Genomic DNA, 21564 nt, shown 5'->3' on the forward strand with positions numbered 1-21564 from the left:
GTCAGTTGTAGTCTTTTAATGTACTCTGAAACACTGTACAACACTCTGCATCTGCCTGACTGCCTCGCTCCCACACACGCACAAAGAATATTATGCAGCCTATTAAGAGAACTGTACATGACAGTGCAGGATTTGGAAGAGTACATGCAAACTAGTACATAGATAAAGCAGAAACAAGCACACAAATATCATCCTATATACCAGCACTGTCAAAGAGGTTCATCTACGAGTGGGTTTGCCTACATTTTGGGGACCAAATCTCCCCACTATGACATTAAAATATGGAGAACAGTCAACAGCCCTCACGAGGACAATGCCTTACAAAACATACTGTAAAATTGTAAAAACGGTTTGTGTGAGTGTTATGTTTAGGTGATAGCTAGCTACAGTAAGTATAAATGCTCAGTAGGCCTGTCAAGATAGACGGCATACTGAATGTAACGCGGATGAAAACGAGCCAGTGGGGTGTAGACTTACAGTCTTTACAGTGGCATGCACTGCATAAATGTCATAGATCATGAAATTTTCACTCAACCAAATTTTAAAACAGTTTTTTTTGAAAGATGTTTTTTCAGTTATAATTGAGGGTACATTTCACAACAGCAAAATGTAGAAAATCAGTTAACACATAGTTGGCAATGACAGTAACATAGTTGACAAGTAACAGTTGACAGGTAACGTAGTTGACAATTTGACCATTTTCAATGGCAGGCCTTGTCAAATGTTATTTTCTTGATCATGTTAACCTCACATTTTAATATTTATTTGTAATAAAATTATAAGAAAATATTGCAGACCATAACAATGTATCCAACATAGTTGACAGGAAATGAATATGATCCTTGACATTAAGATATTGGAGATAAAATAAAATATTTAAAAAAAAAATGAGGATATTTATAATAATGTGTTCAAAATATCTGCCACAGAACAAAATAACATCACATGATGCCAGGCAAATGATTTTGGGATAAACCATTTTTTAATTTTTGAGGGGGTGAGAGAATTTTTGCGGACATTAATTAAATGAAATATTTTCATATTTAAAAGAATATTTAATTTAAACTCAATCTGTTTTTCCAAAGTGTTTAGATTGTAGAAATAGATTTAATAATAGATTTAATATAGATAATCTTGACTTTTTATCTATTATTTTAACCCTGAAAAACTGTAATTTAAGGGACATAAAGGCAATTAAAACAACAACAACAACAACAACAAAAAGGATGCATAAAATATTGGTGTGATATTATAGTATGCATTTTCTTAATTGATAAAATATGACATTTATGAATTGTTAGAAAAAAATATAATTATCATTCATGGACATGAAATGTATACCTTAAATTATATTTGCAATAAAAACAAATAGCCTACCTAAGGCAATGATTTTAAACAAATGAAAAAGTACCCAAAGGCAATGATTTCGTATTTTTAACCCTCACACAAAAATGTGTGCATGAAGTATGGAACTTACAGAAATTATGTAAATGGTTTAATTGACTGCAGTCAGAATGTCTACATCCTACTTTACCTCAAGACAATAAATTTAGGGCCTAATACTAATGTGTTTTTTTTTAAATTAGTTTGAGTTCATTACAAAGTTGGACCAAAACTTTTTACTAAAGGACAGGATTTTAAAAATGTAATTTTCTACATATTAAGGGCTTATTTTGTACACTCACAGACTCACAGTTTTGAAAGCCAACAGTCAAAGTAAAACAGCGCCCCTCACTGGACACTAAAAGACGACGTGTCGGATTCAGTACACTGAAAACTAAGAAATTGTACAGAAACTTTAAAAAATGGTCTTTAATCCCCAAACAGGTGCACAAAAATAAATAAATAATATAAAATCGTGTTATACTAAAAGTATAATTGGTTTCATAGCTTTAGAATTAGAATTGCACTAGTCTGCGTTTTTTGTAAAATATAGATGTGCACAAACCTATAAGCCAGGAGAATTAGATTTAATAACCTTTTTGAAGTGAAATGGCGGATTATTAATAATTCATATGAACCACAATATGCAGGGCGGTTGGTTGCTGTCGGCGGTCAAGGTAGGGAACTTGTTTGATGAAGCAGTGAATGGGGGTAAAGGCATTCGCATGTTGGGGATTCAAAATCTGGGGTTGCATACCTAAGAGGAAAAATTACATATATAAAAAATGTTTATTAAGGCCTAATTAGTTGTTTCTGTGACCTTGACTGAAAAAAATAATACATTAGCGCAGTGTAATATTTTACACAAACTCATTATAATTCCATGCTAATTGTTATACTTACAATATTATATAATGTGTTTGATCTTGACTTGATCACTGTCCTCAGTGAACTTGACTGAGTGATAAGCGTAATCGAATGGCTCACGTGATGTGCAACTGTGCTATTGGACGCCATCTTGGCTCAACGATCGTAATTCCGAGTAGATAGCGTCGTTCTTCCTGTTAGATCCGTAATGACATCAGTTTCCTGCATATCTTTTCAGTTGCTCCCTGGTTATTTCAGGAGTCATGAACGCTGCTTCGCTGGTCCAGAGGTTAGCAGGGATATCTGGAGCTCTTGCAGTCTCAGCAGGTGCTTATGGAGCTCACGGTAAGTGTCCTTTCTGGTCGATTGTGTTTTGTTTGGCTAATGATATTACCGCTTTAAGAAGACTGAACATATTGCAACACATTTGGGCAACGTGACCGAGCGCACGCCAGTGAATATTACCTCAAAGTTTGAAGCTTTTCTGCAACTCTTTTGTGTGTTTGTTTCTTTTTGGACAGGTTTCCGACACAGTGAAGCGAGTGATTACCAGAGAGAGGTGAGTGTATTTGGCTATTTATATTCTGTGTGTTTGTCACTTGTTCATCTTGTCAAAATTATCCTACAAAAAAGACTTTGGTATAGAATCCTATTTCCGCCACACAAGAAAAAAAAAATCATGCTTTGTTAAATCATAATTATGACATAAAAAGTCGACATTATGACAGACAATTTTGACGCAAGTCAAAACTGTGAGAAAATTATTGCCCTAATTATAACAAACATTTTTGACTCATAATAGTATATCATGATTTTGGTATTTTATTTCAGTTATGCCTTAGTATTATAATTTCAAGTATATAATTTCATCTTTATAACGTTATCTATCTCATAACTATTACTTTTTATCTCGTAAGTATGACTCTTATAATTTCAACTTTTTATGACATGCTTTTTGTTGTGCTGGAAATAGTGGGGCCGGGGTAATAATGCACAAATAAAGTAGATTTTTTGCAACTACATTATTAACAGCTAAGCCAGAGGCAGCATTATGACTGTTTCTGTTCTTTTTGTGTCTTCAGTTGTACGAGACAGCAAACAAGTACCACTTCTACCACAGCCTGGCGTTGTTAGGAGCCGCTCGCTGTGGGAAACCAGCTCTGGTAATCACACCTCTCATCATAATTCTTACTATATAAACAGTTTAAGCTCTAAACTAAAATTGTAGTTATGATAACTACTGATACCATGAAAATTGAGTCACCTAGCTGTCTACAAGTGTCCCAAATTTATCTGAATTCATCTTGTATATTATACCCCTTATGTCTTTCATGTCAAAGATGTGGCTCTTTGGAATATTTGATTGTGATTTTTTTTTTTTTTTTTTTTTTGATGAAATATTATCTAATGATTCATTCAAAACTGCATTATTGACAGTTGTCCCAGGAAACCGATTTCCTAATGGAGGTTTCATCCCTCTTCTGTCTCTTGTTTCTCACATTATTAAATAGTAGATAACTCAAATAAATATGTTATGTCCATTTATTCGATTATATGGTAAGCAGCCTTGTAAAAAGTCATTATTATAACATAAATCCCTTTAGATGATACAAGTCCCCTGCACTTTATACATTGTTATTCTGTCATAATAAATAAATAAAAATCATAACTCGCCCTCCTTTCTGTGAAACAATAGATGAATAATTTCATCAGATTTCATGGCTACTTTTAAATGGCCATAAATAAAGATGTTTTATTTTCCTCATAATAATATGAAATCTGACACCTGGCATCATATTTAATTTGTGACCATCTATCCTGTTGAAAACATTAAGTTTAAGTTAAAAATTCTCACAATAAACTCATTCTTCCTTTGGTAATTTTTGTTAAATATTATTCCAACGAGTAACAGAAGAGCGATACTCATTATGCTCTACTTTACTTGACGACCTCTGTGGGAACAGGATGTCTGTTGGTTTGGATGATTTGAAATGAATTGAATGAAGCAGCGCAGCTTAAGCAGAGACTGTATTGAGAATTGAATGAACGTAAGGAAACAATCACATAAATTAACACACTTTTTTTCCTTAAGGCGGGTGCAATCCTCCTCACTGGCATGGGCTGCTTCTGTGGTCCCCTCTACCACCAGGCCTTAACCAATGACCCCAGCTTCAGCAAGCTGGCACCAATTGGAGGCTCTCTGCTCATCGTTGGCTGGGCTGCAATGGCTCTTTGAACTTTGACTCCATTTACAGACCTCAACCCTGTGATTTTAGCATTCTCAAAGATGATGTTCTGTTTTGTTATGTAAACGAAACGAGGAGATATGGCTGTGGAGAAACGGGTGGAGAATTTCACATCTTATCTAAACCCTTTTCAGTCACATCTGGAAAGTGATGATAAGGCCTTGGGATCAAACAAAATTCTTCTCCCCCCCCCCCCCCCCTCCACACTGTCACAGGCATTTTATTTTGACAGCATGAAGAAAAAAAAATCTTTTGAGAAGCTTTCCTTTGTGGCTTATTACCGAGAATGAGTCACACTCTGGGTTTGTTCATGTCTTGAAAGTGTATGCACATACGTTTCCTTTGTTTGAAAAAAATAAAGCTGTCTGAGAAGTTGATTGCCAGTCTGACCTTCTGATATTGGTGGAAATGTCTCCCTGAACATCTCTCTCCCAGGTCAGCGATCTCAATAGCCTTCAGGCTTTGATCGTGTAAGAAGTTCATTACCGGCGACCTCGCTTTTAGGGCTTCCAGTGTCCAAACTTATCTTTATTCAAATGAAAAGTGAAATCCAATGAGGTTCTAATTCCAGGGCCTGTGACTGTCAGCACATAGCTGGGTTGGGGACCTTTGAAAATTGCTTTATAAATCCTCAGGTCAATTTGCAAGGGCAGCTTCATAAGCCAACTCTATTGCGGAGAGAGGCTTCTATTGATGCCGCACGTCCCAATAAAGTGATCACACCACTCGTAAAACCCTCATTAACTCGGGCTATTAGAAGAGCCGTGCAAATCAGGGCAAGGCAATCAAACTACTTTAGTCCCCTCTTCACTGTGAAAATTCTCTGAGTTTGCAGATAGATAGACATGCTTATACTTGAAGGACTGAACAATATAAAGGCATTTTCAGCTATATGCATGTATAATTAGCATCTTTCTACGGCTCTAAATTGAAGCCTGTTTCGAAAAGTTTTTTCGTTGTTTCCTCTCCCTCCTCCCTGACATTTCAATAGCTCTGGGAATTCCACCAGTCGCTCATTACAGAAGTCTCCTTGTTAAAATCCATAAAGGCGTATATATATATATATATTGCGCTCTGCTTCACGAGGCTGTGTTAAGTGTCTCCTCTCTGGCTCTGTCTGGATAGATGCAGCCAGTAAAAATCAATGTTTAAAGCAACCAATACATTGCAGTGGCCCTGCGGTCATTCGGTCGTTAAATTCTCAACGCGCTTGAATGATCTTTCTGTGTTTGAACCAGCATCTAAGGGGCAAACAACTTTTAACTTGGTTTCACTACAGTTCGGTAAGAAGCGGTCAGCGGCAGTGAGGTAGGTATTGTTAATTGCGACCCACGGGAGTTGAAGTCTCTCTCTTTCGGTATTCATGTGGCTTCACTTCCTCCCCTGAACACCAACTGACATTTTGCACTTACCCTCGCTTGTGTGGGCAGCGCCAATTCAATTCCCAATCTGATTTGGCGTGACCTCGGTTGTCGAAAGAGACGTCGTCTGAAGGTGTGGGAGGTTAGGATTTTTCGGCTTTGAATGAAATGCCCACACACGCTGATATGATTACCCAAACTCTCTCTTCTTCCCGCTCCCTTTTCTAGGCGTCAATCATACCTGCACATCCCACAGAAGAGTGTTAATACAATTTCACTTCAACATGTCGGTCTCCTTTCAACCTCTGCATCCCCATTAAAAGATCATAATTCTTTCTGATGTGCTGCTTTCATAAGCTGTCACTACATTTTTCAATGTTAAAATCTCATTCGCCAGTCTTTTTTGTGCTATAAACATAGCCACTGCTGTTTTGTGTGAAAGGCAAGTGGATTGTGTCAGTACAAAAGCTTGATTAAGGAACTGAATACAGATGAGATTTGTATTATAAATGAATATATAATTATATGTGCATTAGATTACAGGGTTCAGTTGTTAATTAGATGGCGTAGAGCTGCTGGGGATGGTGCAGACTCTGCAGAGAGAATGAAGCTGAAGAAGTGAAGAATTAAAAGCACCTCGCTGTCTTTGGCCTCTGCCGTTTCTTCCACGGCATCAATTATCTGCGCTGTCAGCCTCTCAGATGCTGCTTCAAAGGGGAGGTATTTCAAGGTGACACCACAGTAGAGGGGGTCGGAATGGGACGGGGAGAGCTGGCGAGGGTTTTTGAAAATCTTTTGATCACTCTTCACCTCCTGGAAAAAAAGTCTTAGAGCCGAGGAGAGGAGGAGTTTAAAAGCTGTCAGGGGAGCATTTGACTGGAGTCCACGGTGTCTGCCTTTTAAAATTGTTCCATCGCTTTAAAGGGCAGAGTTGTGCTTCTCAAACTTTTTTCAGGGGGGTTGCAGACCAGATCAGCAAAACAGACAAGATACTGTAGGCTTATAGTGGGTAGTAAAGAATACACTCAATTAAATACAAAGCATTTTCCAGATAGTATTTTGTTTTGGCCTTTCATTGGGTATCATCATAATATAAAGGGTTAGTTCACCCAAAAAATGAAAATTCTGTCATTTATTACTCACCCTCATGCTGTTCCACACCCGTAAGTCCTTCGTTGATCCTCGGAACACAAATTAAGATATTTTTGTTGAAATCCGATGGCTCAGTGAGGCCTCCATAGCCAGCAATGATATTTCCTCTCTCAAGATCCATTAATGTACTAAAAACATATTTAAATCAGTTCATGTGAGTACAGTGGTTAATATTATAAAGCAACAAGAATATTTTTGGTGCGCCAAAAAAAACAAAATAACGACTTATTTAGTGATGGCCGATTTCAAAACACTGCTTCATGAAGCTTCTGAGCGTTATGAATCAGCGTGTTTAATCATGATTCGCGTGTCAAACCGCCAAACTGCTGAAATCACGTGACTTTGGCGCTCTGAACTGCTGATTCGAAACGCTGATTCATAACGCTCCGAAGCTTCATGAAGCAGTGTTTTGAAATCGGCCATCACTAAATAAGTCGTTATTTTGTTTTTTTGGCGCACCAAAAATATTCTTGTTGCTTTATAATATTAACCACTGTACTCACATGAACTGATTTAAATATGTTTTTAGTACATTTATGGATCTTCAAAGAGGAAATGTCATTGCTCCCTATGAAGGCCTCACTGAGCCGTCGGAATTTCAACTAAAATATCTTAATTTGTGTTCCGAAGATCAGTGAAGGTCGTACGGGTGTGGAACGGCATGAGGGTGAGTAATAAATGACAGAATTTTCATTTTTTGGTGAACTAACCCTTTAATTGCTCACATTTTGTCCTTATAATTAATTTAGGAGTGGGATTCCACTTAACACTGATCTTAGCATTAACATAAAAATATATACTGTATAATATAGATGAGATGTAAAATTTAACAAATTAATTATTCTAATTATTGTTGTGAGACATAAATCAGTGCAAGTAGTTTACTATCCTGTATAACTGCACCTAAAAATCATGGATAGATTTGTGTCCCTTTTAAAGTACTACTAATCCCAAGATTCTCGGAGGAGGTCCATGATTTCCGGGAATAGTGTTGCCAGTGGGAAGGTGCGCGCAGAGGGACCTGTTGGAAATGACGGGAGCTGAAATCCTGTTTCACACAAGAAATCACAACAAACAAGCCGGGGTCTAAGGCAGAGAGCACCGAGCCAGCGGAAAACAGGGTGTGTGTGAACTATAAAGAGCAAATGTCATCGCTGAATCTTGAGGTGTTTAGCTGGTTAGCACGTTAGCTCGCTCCACACCTGCTAGTCGGCTCATTTGGGCTGTTTGATTTACACGCATCTCAGTGGACACATGCTCGTTTATCACATGAAACATATTTATTCCCCCTCATACAGCACATGTCATGGGGAATTCTTGTTTAGATGATATATTTCAGAGGTCTCGCCATGTTTATTATAATAAACTGTAAAGTTGTGGTTCAGTTGTTTGGCTATAGAGAGACATTAGCTGGCTAATTAGCTGATTAATCTGCCCACTGACCTACATTCCACTACAGTCGCTATGAATAACTAATCTGCGTTTAACTATTTAGGTGTTATTAAAAAATAATAAATAGCTTGAGTTGGGTAGTTATTGGTAATGAATAGGACTTCAGTGTAAATACGTTTTTTTCCCCTTTATCAGCGGTTTAGTGTTTATTAATGTCGAGAAATGTTTAAGTAATACATCATTTAAAAACAATTAAAATGAATACATTTAATGAGAATCGTTGATATTCGTATTGATAAGTGTGATGGTTTTGGGACAGTTTGGTAATATTGTTATGGTTTCTCACAGGTAATGCTCAATGGAGACACTCATGAGTGCCGTGGCCCCGCGTGCACCGGCGACGGTGAAGCGGGTGTCCGAGGTGGACTTCCGCTCGGGCACGACGCTGGAGCAGCTGTCAGCGCAGGTGCAGGAGCTCGTGCAGCTGGAGCAGGAAGAGTTCGGTGACCAGACCGCGCTTGAAGTGCACACGGCCAAAGACTTCATCTTTAATATGCTGGGTGAGGATGTCATAGTGAACGCACGTACATAAATATACACATACTATTAAAGTACTATTACTATTTGATTTGTTTACGTGCGTTTTCATGAACCCTGTGTAGAGTTACCTTTCTCTGTAAATTCTGTCCAGACATCATCATATTACTGCTGAAGCTGATTGGGTAAAATGAGCACAGTAAAAACCACATCATGATGAAGATGAAAGTTTGAGTTATATATATAACATGTGAAAACTGCCATTTAATCCATTTATGGGATATTTGTATTGGACTGATGAGCTTTATTTATCCAGGTCTCTGACCCAAGTGAAGCTGTTTGTCCAGCAGGTGTCTCTAGTTCTCCTTGTTTTTTTTCAGTAGTTCACACCAGATCTTTCACAACACCCATTTCTAATCCCTTGCTCTCCCGTCACCATGTACACACACAAACTAAATGTCATCCATTTTTGTATGACATAAGTGAGGGTGAGACAGATTTGCAGAACTGTATTGTTCTCTGAAATTATCACTGGAGCTGTTTCACATAATCCTGTCAAATGCTGGATTTGGTGACAGTTTCTCTTTTTCTCTCTCATTCTATTTTTTTCCTCCCTTGCCTGCTGTTTTTTTTTTTTTTTTTTTTAAGCCATAGCCTGTTCTCTCCGCAGTAGGAAACCTTTTTAGCCTGTAGCTCTCTTCTGTTTTTGTTTCACATGTTACATTGTTTCCTGTGAATCATTCAGTACTTGGTTTGTTTGTCGTTTACTTGAGGACCTTTGTTTACTGATGTGGATGGATGGATTTTTTTTCTGCTATCCTGCCAGTGCAATGTTTGTTTCTTTTTGCCTGCCTCCTGTTGCTTTCATTTGTTACATCTCCCTTTTTACTCTCGTCTTTAACCCCTTGATGATCAGCCAGAAGCTTCCTACTTATTTTTTCCAGTTAGCTGTTTCCATCGCTCATTCTCTAAAATATGCAGACATTTTCAAAGCAACATCCATCACACACCTACTGAGAGTGATGGGTAGACGGCTTTTTATTTTTATGCTAGGTAGGGTGCTCCTTAGCATTCATTTGGAATATTCTGCCTCGCTATGTATGATTGGAAAAACTGATGATCCACTTTTGATGACCCTTATCTGTCCATGAGAGTTTAATGTTAAGTTGCTTCAGAAGACCAGAAAAGAATAGATTAATGTAAATCAAGTTCCTTGATTTAAATTGGCATTGAGCATTTTAATTATGATGATTTCTGTTTCCGCACCTCCATGACCTGTGAACATTAACATACCATCTGCATGCCAGCTTCTAGACTCGCTACAATCCTGCAAACCTATTTCTCCCAGAGGAGCTAATTAAACTGAAATGGTGTTAAAAATGTAAAGGGCAAAAGGGATCATTGTTATTGTAGAAAAACAAAAACCACTCTGCTTCGATGTCCTGGTGTGAAGGTCACTGGGTCCCTGAAATAAATACTGTAAACAATTTTAAATTGCAAAGACGCATATTGTTCTTTTCGTGTAGTCATATCGGCTTTTGCTGCCTTTTTATTTTTTTATTTTATATTCCTTAATCAAATAAAATAAGAATCTGATTAATGGACTATATCAAAGACTGGTGTTTTTTTTTTTCTCAGAATTGCAAGTTTATATCTCACAATTCTGACTTTATAACTTACAATTGCATATGAAGTCAGAATTCTGAGAGATAAACTCACAATTATGAGAAAAGACAGAACTGTGAGATATAAACTGAGAAAAAAATTCAGAATTGAATTTATATCTTTCAGAATTGAGTTTATATTTCACAATTCTGACTTTACCATTCGCAATTGCGAATTTATATAATTCAATTCTGACTTTATAACTCACAATTGTGAGTTTATATCTCGCAATTCTGAGAAAAACGTTAGAATTGTGTGATAAATTCGCAATTGTGAGAAGCCATCTCATGGGTGTTTGAATCAAGATTGCAATCTTTTAACAATGCAACTCTAATAAGCATTTAAATAGTGGTTGTCAAAAACTTGACGGATTTATCTAGACATCAAATTTTGAAAAGCAGTAAAAAAAAAAAAAATATTATGAATATGTAATACAGTGCATATATTTATTAAAATGCTCCTCTTGTTATTTTTTTATGGTCATTGAATGGCTTTTCTGAGGTATAAGTAAGGTAAAATGTTTTATTGTCGTCTTTTCCGCGGTTGAAACACTGAGCAATTACATGACAAATCATTCATTTTAGTAAGTTGTACTGTATCTTTCAACATACCTTCAGATGTTCATTCATGTTTATTTTGTGCTGTAACTAGTAGTACACTCTAAAAAATGCTGGGTTAAAAACAACCCAAGTTGGGTTGAAAATGGACAAACCCAGCGATTGGGTTGTTTTAACCCAGCGGTTTGGTTAAATGTTTGCCCAACCTGCTGGGTAGTTTTATTTAAACCAACTATTGTTTAAAAATTGCTATATGGCTAGCTTAAAATGAACCCAAAATAGTTGGGAAATTAAAAACCAGATGCAATTAGAGGCAACAATAATAGACAAAAGGTGAATGTTTATTAATAAGCTTTAATATTTTATTAATATAAATTTAATAGTTTAATAGTTTATTCATATACATTTATTAATAAGCAATTTAATAAATGTTTATTGTTTAATAATTATTCATTGAACTTTAATAAATGTTCATTTCCAACATACTTTGGGTTAATTTTAATTAAGCAATACAGTAATTTTTAAACAATAGTTGAGTTAAATAAAACTACCCAGCAGGTTGGGCAAACATTTAACCCTACCGCTGGGTTAAAACAACCCAATTGCTGGGTTTGTCCATTTTCAACCCAACTTGGGTTGTTTTTAACCCAGCATTTTTTAGAGTGTAAATTGGAAGAGATGATCGGTTCACATACCATCATCTGAAAAAAGCATAGACTAAAAGATCAATATCAGCTCATCAAAATGATAACTGATTAAAATATAGATAGTTATTTTTACCCAGCCCTAGTCAGACTAACAGACCTAGATATAATTGAAGCTCTGCTTCATCCAGCATATATACACATGAATCGGACACTGATCATGTATGCGTCTGTTATGTATTTCTTGGACAGACAGATTATGTAGCATCATTATAACTGTACATTAAAAACATGCCTCTTGTTATTTAAACCCACAATGTTACAGTTATTCAACTTGGAAACATCACAGAATGCAGTAAATGTCCTATAGAGGTGACCGATTCCAAACTCCAATAGGCCTACATTATGTGTAACTCATTCTTTGACAGCAGTGCATGTTGGGCTCTGATATATGACTTGTAAGTGCATATGCTGACCAGCTTCCCTTTGGCATCTGTCATGGAGAGTGATGTTTTGTATTGCTATTATTATTCTGTTTTTGTTTTAAAGTGGTCAATAATGGTGACTGTATGAGGAAGTGATGAGTGAAATGCACCTGGTGTTGATGGTTTCTGCCTGTAGGGACTGATAAACATAATGAATGGATTAATTAATTTGCAAGAACAAATTGGTAATTAGTAAAGCTGTTGCTACTTGTGTTGGACAACATGATTTTAACACCCCTAGCAAGACACCAATTCTTTTCCTTATTTTCCTAGTGAAGGATCGTCTTTAGATTATGGGTCATTAAAGCGCTATTAAGTAACACATACATATGGCAGCTATACTTAGAGTATTCAGTAATTGTCCTCTTCTCAAAGCATCTTTATAGTTTGTGGATTGAATTTAAATGAATTGAGTGTCTGATAAATAATTCTAAAGAAATGTGTGTTGACCAGTTTCTACCTTCATAAAATATTAAAAAGCAAGATGCCCGTTTTCATTAAAAAGATTCCACTGGAGATTAAATGTTCATTTTAAAGAATTTAAGGAGCTGAGCCACATTTGAAAATGAGAGCAATGGCTTGAATTGCAAAACAGAGTTGAGGGAGACTATCAAGTTATATCTTTTATTCTGAGTGAGCAGAAATTATTTGACTTAGACTGAGAAGAGGTTTAGGGAGATTTCTGTCATCTTAGGAAAAGCATCATCTTCCTCGGTTTCCCTCCCTTTATCTGCTTTTATCCCTCACTCACTTCAGAAACCAATTATTTAAATAATACTGCAATTTTTGAGTTGTATTTCGAGATTGTAGTCTTAGAGGTGTGTTTCTGGTAATATGGTTTATGACATTGCCAACTGCTTTTACTGGATAATCCACTGTCATAGTGCAAGAAAGATCACTCTTGCACTATGACAGTGGCTCATCCAGTACAAGCATTTGGCGAGGGGTTCTGCAAAAGGGATTTCTCACATCTGTTCTAAAGCCCTATATTCTTACATTATTTAAATTTTGGTTTCTGAGAAACACTGTAGATATTTGAAATCGACACCCAAACAAACCCCTCCCTTCATTGCTCTGCCCCCAAAATAGCAATAAAAGAGGTCAGGAATTGGATACTTGTTATAAAATAAAAATTTATATTCCACTTATTGATTCCTGTGTGCACATTTTAATGTGGTTTTAAACCAAGCACAAGAAGACGCAAAAGAGAACTCAATTCAGCAAGTGTGCGCTGTTTTCTGTGCTGGGGATATCCAGAAAGCCTAAAAGCTGCCTCTCATAGTGCACAAATACTGAATTGTAGGGGTGTGACGAGACAGGTATCTCACGAGACGAGACGAGACTGAGACGAGACTCGAGATTGAGTTCACGAGACGAGACGAGACAAGATTTTTACACACTATTTTTAAGAAATCCTCAATGGCGAAATACATGACTAGAAAAAATATTCTGCAGGTGTCTATAAAATGTTTAACTAATCATCTCGTAATGAATGTCATTTCAGTTCTACTTTCCGAGACTGAATTATCATATGCAGTAAAAGACAACAATACTCAAGTACTGTAAAAGGTTTTGCCACAAACTCAACTGACTGACTTCTCTTCTGTGTGATTTCAGTCTCTTCAGACCTTACTGTACATGATTGACGAGCTTCTACAACTTTTGACCTCCTAACTGAACTCCTTTCCACAAACTGATCATAAAAACAGTATAAATAAAAATGGTAACACTTTACAAATAAGGCCTCATTTATTAACATTAATTAACCAACATCTACTAACAATGAGCAATATATGTGCTACAGTATTTATTAATCTTTGTTTATGTTAGTTAATAGTCATTCATTGTTAGTTCATGATAGTTCACAGTGCATTAACTAATGTTAACAAATGAAACCTTACTGTTTGTGCTTAATAGGATTAAGAGAAAACTGTACAGTTATTCATTTTTTATGGTAACACTTTACAATAAGTGCCACCAAAGTGCAAATAAGACCAGTTTTTTCTTTGATACAGAGCTAAGAGATGGTTACAACTACACTGCCCAGACTAAAATAGCTTTCATATTGAGAGATATCTGTATTCATCAGGGAGCAGCTTTCAAAATGCGGGTATTGACCGCGTTTGAATGCGCGCTCGCGTTTACTTTCACTTTTAGCGATCGCACGTAACTCTGTAAATATGGAGCGGTGGCAACCGTTATCCAACTGAATTAAATGTTTTTTATTTAAATACAAAGCAAAATGACAGTGGATGTGTAATGTAAACGAAGCGATGGCATATTCTTTCCTAATCATCCTAACACTCTGTCATGGCAACAACACGAGACTACTTCCTCGACGAGAAATCTCGTCACATATTAGTCTCGCGAGATCTCGTGCCACCCCTACTGAATTGAGTTCTCTTTTGCATCATCTTGCGCTTGAATGGACAAATACACACACAGTAATGTCAAAATATCTTTGTAAATACAGTGGGTTATGTCTTATTTGAATGTAAACAGTTGAAAGAAAATGCATGTGTAACAATAAATTGGATCCATGCATTAGGTCTTAAAGTGACAGCAGGCTAATAAACCTGCTGCCGTCTGTGTCATTACTGTTAATTAAAGAAAAAAAAGAAAATCACTCGCTGATCTTGACTATAACTATTGTAGCAACATTTGATTTCAGCCTAACTAATTTATATTAGTCTTGTTTATCTATTAGTTGTTCTTTAGGCTGAAGATTTTTGTTCATGGTATTCAGCTGTAACAGAATGTCTTGCAAAAAGACAGAATAAATATGTTTGATATCTACATGTTTGACCTTTTTTTTTTTTTTTTTTTTTCATATTGGAATCAAAACTGGGAATAGATAAGAATCAGAATCAATAGCAGAATCTGAATTGGAATCGAAATCGCTAAAATTTAAATGATGCCCAAACCTAGTGATCACGCTATGCAACACAGGCAACCACTAACAGCTGGTGCATCAGATGGCTCGCGCAAGTATGGATGAATAACCATATATATGTTGTTGATTCAACAACACCACATTCAACAGCATATCTTGAACATCAAAAACCAATTTTATTCACACATCAAGCAGAAACGGAGAAACCTCTGCGTCTGTTTTCAGGCCTTCCCACTCTCTAACATCTCTCCAGCGCTAGAAAGCTTTTCCAATATTAACACGTGTCCTAGCTCTTGCCTGATTGTAACACCACTACTTCCAATTATATTCCTCTGACCTTTTCCTCTTGGTAATGTTTCAGCCATCTCTCTTTCTACAGTTTTACACTTGCTTTCAGCATTTTGAGCTTAAATTGTTTAGACCTGTGATAACGTTGCCCTCTCCTCTCACTCCTCTCTACCCACCCCCCCTGTCTCTTTGAAGACTGGTGATATTATATTATATTATTTTTGTCATGAATCTTCTTCCTCTTCACAGGCCTGGTGCAGAAGGTAGACAAGCGACTACCAGTTGCCAATGAATACCTGCTGCTGTCAGGTGGGGCCAGGGAAGGTGTTCTTGACCTTAACCCAGAGTACCTAGGTGACTACGCCAAAGGTGTTGACTTTGATTTGGACTTCACTCTACTGGTGCCTGCTCTTAAACTGCATGACCGCAATCAGCCTGTGACACTGGACATGAGGCATTCCCCGCCATGCCATTCATGGCTGAGCCTGCGCCTCTGCGATCCTGCGATGCTGACACGTTGGCGTATCTGCTGTCAAGATGAGATAAATACAGAGAATAAAGATGTGGAAGATGAGGAGGAAGAAACTGGTGCAGTACAAGGCTCAATCCCATCCCTGCAGCATCCTCAGTCATTAGATGGGTGCTACTTCTCTCCGTTGTTGGTTGCCGATTGGTTCTGGAGTGTAGTTGGGACAGCGGTGGAAGACTTGCGGCAGAATCCTCAAAGAGGGATTCCGGTTCCGGATCGTGTGGAGCGGAATGGTCCTCTAACAACGCTGATTCTCACTGCAGGAACTAGCCGTATTCTCTACGACTTGCTTCCAGTGGTGTCGTTTCGTGGCTGGCCGGCTGTCGCACAGGGCTGGCTCACGACCAACCATTTCTGGGACGGTAAAATAACGGAGGAGGAGGCCATCAGTGGGTTCTACTTGCTTCCGTGTTATTCACCTGCTGCCAGCCCCTCAACCAGACCTGACCGCGAGTGGAGACTTGCTTTCTCCCGGAGTGAGGTTCAGCTAAAGAAATGCGTGCCCTACCCAATGGCACAAGCCTTCCAAGCGGCTAAAGCTGTATTGTCAAGACTGTTAGCTCGCCCTCGCACCGGCCTTAGCCTCTACCACCTACGTACCTTGATGTTTTGGGCATGCGATCGCTTGCCTACCAGCTTCCTTAGCTGTCCAGATCATGACACACCTGCACGGCTCTTCCTTGGTCTTCTTGATGACTTGGCTCACTGCGTTCTGGGCAAAAACTGTCCCAATTACTTCCTCCCCCAGTGCAACATGCTAGAGCACCTCACGGACAGTGCCGCCCTGTTAGTTGCGCGGAAACTTGCTCATTTACGTTCTGATCCTGCAGAGCACTTAAGAGCAGCTTTGGAGCAAGCACAACAGGCATGCCAGCTCAAACGAGAGGCCGCTGGAGCTGGGAGCAATGGGCATGGGATATCATCTCCTAGCCATGGATATGGTGCAGGATCACCACAGGATGACCGGCTAGCACAGCGACTACAGCAGCTGGTGACAGAAAACCCTGGCAAATCTATTTCAGTCTTCCTCAACCCAGATGACGTTACACGCCCTCATTTCCGCATTGACGACAAGTTTTACTGAGTGGACTGAGCTGGTTTACACACTGCCCAGTGTACAGAAACCCTTTATGACTGAACTTAAAGAGGACATAGTCATGTCACTGTATTAAACCAAATTGTAAAATTATCTCCACAGAGGTTTTTTCCCTTTGTCTCACTCAACAAGGCTGACTACAATCAAAGCAGCTGCTTGATGCTCCAATGATGGTTTCACAGGTGTCACAAATGTCAGGGAGAACAAAAGTAATAGGGGGAAGGATAGATTTTATTTATGTGACTCAAATCAAAATTCAATCGTATCCTGAGGAAATCCCCATTGACGGACTGAACATCAAGTAGATTCAATCCAATTATAAAATTCTGTTGAGTTTTGAGAGTTGTCTTTTTTTTTCTTTACCCACTACTCTGTACTACTGAGATTAGAAACTACTACTATTTTCTGCTGTATGAGGGCAGTAGAACTGGAAAACCAACTAGGCCAAGGTACATTATGATGAAACCGAACGTAATGTTTTGTGTGTGTGGAGAAGTTTGTGATTATTGATCACATACTTTTCTTTCTTTAGTTGGTCAGTTACCCTGCTTGCTCCCTTTCTCAGGTACTTTTTATTTCTTTCTTTTAACTCTTGAGTTTTGAGCTGTTCTACAGTCTAAAACAACTGAAAGAGAGAAAAAGACAAGGAGTAACTCGCAAATCCGGGCCTTGTCCGTTATGTATAAGAAGCTGTTGTACAGCCCGTAGAAACAATCTTTTTGAGAGAAAAAAAAAATACTGTGCGAAGATATTTTTAGATTTAGTTAGATGCCGATGATGGTATTTCAAGGTTCAGAGACTGTTTTAGATGATATATAGTGATAGGTTGTACTAACGACACTGATGCTGATTGTGTATCCTCTTGGTTCCTCATTGAACTCTAATCTACACATAAACAGTGTGTGTTGTAGTGTAAGGGCTTTTCTTTGTCAGTCATTATTACATATGTTTGAATAAAATGGTCTTTGAAAGTTAGATGTTTTCAAAAAGGTTTTGTGTTAAAGGTTTGCTGACACTGTTTGAACTGTAATAATAGAAAGAGTAGAGTGGGCAACAGAGGTTCAGAGAAAGGATAGAAGGAACGTGAAAAGAGACAGAGGAGTGCATCTAAGCGTTTTGTTTTTTGTGAAGAAGTCCTACAGTATCTCACTCTTGCAGATTTGCATTGGTAGCTGTGGGAGGCAGAGATGGATGGAGAAAGTCAAACATGACGTCCACTGGATAGATTAGGCTGAACCAGTGGGACTCCCGGGACCGCAGACATCTGCTCTCCCTCACTCATTGTCGCTTTCTGTTTCCTTCCTAAATCCTTCCCTCTTCATCAGCCTCCATCTCTGGCTGTTCTTTATCCATCTCTACCTCTTTGACTATGCTCAAGGATTAAAAAAACAATGCTACATGTGTATTCAGCATAAATCGCATTAGCACCCTGTGGGACTTGGCAGACTATTCATGTGCGCTGCTGACATGGCTGCTGCGCATTTACAGAGCAATCAGAAACAGTGTTGCTTTTGAATGAAGGCAAAATGGCGAGGAATAGGCTTTTTCTAGTGGATTTCTCATTCCAATATGTGAGACATGCTACTGAAAAGAGTTTGTGTAGTGTTGCACATGGTTCAGGTAGGCTACTTTACAAATGTCTGCTGTATGTCAAGGAAAAGACACCAAAGAGAGTTTATAGGACCGTTTGTTTAGATTAAATGTCACACGGCATGAAAGAAAAGCTGATTTATGTGTTGTGTAAGTCAGGGTTTGACACTGTATACCTTAAAAGGCCTATTTAGTGGGTTTAAATATTGTGAAATGCTTGAATCAATATTTATAATGCTATTTTCAGTGTTTTTCTGCTTATATTATGACCATTGTTTAGCACAATGCCTGATATCAAATGAACAGTGGTACTATGCAAGATTTCAAAATCATCTCTATGAATGAGATATTAAGGCCTACTATGCCTGTGATAATTACCAAGAGCGTTTTATACAGTAATTTCATTGGGGGAAAAAAAATTATGTTCTTGCCTCAGGGCATGATGAAATGTTCCGGACGCATTTCAGGTGAATATCTGAAGGAAGCCAAAGCACATTCATTTTCCTTCCCAGCTTTTTAATGACTTGTTTCTTTATTTGATAGCATAGTCCCTCGGGTCATGCTGTTGTGTACAAAAGTTTTTTGTTTTTTTTTTGCCCTCGAGCAATGAATGTAAACAACATGTTTTACCTCTTGAATTAATCTAGTCATCTACTTAAATTCCCTGAATGGAAACAGAACGTTGCATATTTAAATGGTACCAAATATTTATACATTTCATATAATTTCTTTATTGTGCCTCAGAAGGCTTTTTCTTTCTTTTTCTTTTTTTTTTTTGTTGTTGTTGGGGGGGACTGCCTGCTATTCTATGTGATGATGCTGGTCATAGCATGAAATAAATCATTACATCTACATGAAGATTTGTACTGTTTTTATTTGATATCTATGAATGTTGCTCATCTCAAACCTTTGATAAGTCATTACCTGTACTCCAAAGACCAATTCCAGAGACAGTCAGGTGGTTAAATGTATTTCTACATTATATAATGTGTGGTTTTTTTTGTGTGTGTTTTTTTTTTTTTTGTAGTAACAAATAAGTTTTTATGTGCCTTTTGTGATGTGCTGGCTTGACGTGATGATCCAAAATAAGATGCTTGACGAAGAAGAATGATGAACTTGCATTTAATAAACAACTGGAACCATCAGAGACAAACATGAAACTTAATCACAAGACAGTGAACAGAAGATAACTGAGGGTTTACATCACATACACATGAGGACAAGGGGCTAATGAGGGACAAATTTATATAGAATAAAAAAAAAAATGCTGAATAATCCTACAAATAAGGCCAGATTACACCAAGAATAACTATAGCGATAAAGATATAGTTCTAAAGTCGTTCTAAATGTAAAAGAACAGCAGAGTCCCCACTACAACTATAACGATAAATTCACAGAACGATGTCGTTGGAATCATTTTAAGAATTATTTAAAGGGTTAGTTCACCCAAAAATGAAAATTCTGTCATTTATTACTCACCCTCATGCCGTTCCACACCCGTAAGACCTTTGTGAATCTTCGGAACACAAATTAAGATATTTTTGTTGAAATCCGATGGCTCCGTGAGGCCTGCATAGGGAGCAATGACATTTCCTCTCTCAAGATCCATAAAGGTATTAGATCAACGAATGTCTTACGGGTGTGGAACGGCATGAGGGTGAGTAATTAATGACAGAATTTTCATTTTTGGGTGAACTAACCCTTTAAAATCATTGACAGCCAATCAGAATCCATCCTGCTTTAAAGAGTTTGAGCATTTAAAGTGGCAGAAGACAAATTGCAGCACGTGCTTGGAATAAACAATGTTTATAACTATATATATATATATATATATATATATATATATATATATATATATATATATATATATATATGTTATTGTTCTTTGTGTGAATGGACCTTTAGTCTTGAAGTCTCAGATTTAGTGGCCTCTCTATGTGCAATACAGTGTTTGTGCAACAGAGGACGCTGTTTGACTACAAAGTGTGAGCATGATCCACAACCATCCATTCTGTACCAATTCTCACTCGGGAGCTGTAGATCATAAGACCCCATAACTGCTATATCTCTCCCAACACATTATTCATATGAACATAGATAGAAATGTATGATACACAGTGGAGTCCAAAAAGTGCAAGTTGAAAATATGGGGCATAAGCTTGGAAATAAATTCAAGGTTTTAAATGACTAAAAGAAAGATAAGTTATGATTTAAAATGCATAAGAAATTTATGAGATTCTGCACAATGTCTGTCATTAATCAGATGTGGTTCATGATTTCATGATTTACCTTGTTAACTCTGGAATAAGGCTGGGATAACATGGATTTTCAGGATTTGCATTAACTTGTGGAGTCCATGCCAGCTTGAGTGCTGCTGTTTTAAAACAAAATGGAGATGTACTACTAAGACATTCAATTCATCTTTCCTTCAAATATTATAAATTATAAAATATTTTTGACATTTCATATCCTCTGAGAGAGCAAAATCTGCTCACACACTTTCAGCTGACTCACCCTTCTGTTATCTAACATGTATGTCAAGAGGTGTGTGTTTGAGGTTGATTATGGTGAGATTGACTACACATGCATGATCATTATGTTGCAATACAAATTAAATACAAATTAATTTATTGGCTAATAAATACTTGGCTATATATGCTGTCTAGTGTTTAATAATGTGTAGGTCGTAAGAATAGCAGCGGCTGAAGGGCACTTCGGTTGTATTTGATGGATTGATGAATGAGTGATGTTAAGCCAATGCTGAAGAGCTTCAGACACTTCTGAGAAAGATGAAGTTGCAGTCTCATATTTTCCCACATACTGGACACACACACACACACACACACACACACACACACACACACACACACACAGTCTCG

At 37.5% G+C, this 21564-nt stretch overlaps 2 protein-coding genes across 2 annotated transcripts; both read left to right on the forward strand.

Annotated features, from left to right (window-relative positions):
- The first annotated feature begins 2434 nt into the window (after nucleotides 1-2434).
- Nucleotides 2435-4873, forward strand: tmem256 (transmembrane protein 256). Its single transcript, XM_048185895.1, has 4 exons — nucleotides 2435-2595; nucleotides 2772-2809; nucleotides 3333-3413; nucleotides 4343-4873. The coding sequence occupies exons 1-4, from the start codon at nucleotides 2514-2516 to the stop codon at nucleotides 4484-4486; spliced, it is 345 nt and encodes a 114-aa protein (XP_048041852.1). The 5' UTR covers nucleotides 2435-2513; the 3' UTR covers nucleotides 4487-4873.
- A 2806-nt stretch (nucleotides 4874-7679) lies between these two features.
- On the forward strand, nucleotides 7680-19543 carry tmem102 (transmembrane protein 102). Its single transcript, XM_048185896.1, has 3 exons — nucleotides 7680-8130; nucleotides 8750-8961; nucleotides 15720-19543. Exons 2-3 carry the CDS (start codon nucleotides 8760-8762, stop codon nucleotides 17081-17083), a joined length of 1566 nt encoding a protein of 521 aa, XP_048041853.1. The 5' UTR covers nucleotides 7680-8130; nucleotides 8750-8759; the 3' UTR covers nucleotides 17084-19543.
- Nucleotides 19544-21564: the final 2021 nt, after the last annotated feature.

This window comes from Megalobrama amblycephala, linkage group LG3, assembly GCF_018812025.1.
Source record: "Megalobrama amblycephala isolate DHTTF-2021 linkage group LG3, ASM1881202v1, whole genome shotgun sequence".
In the NCBI taxonomy this organism is placed as follows: domain Eukaryota; kingdom Metazoa; phylum Chordata; class Actinopteri; order Cypriniformes; family Xenocyprididae; genus Megalobrama; species Megalobrama amblycephala.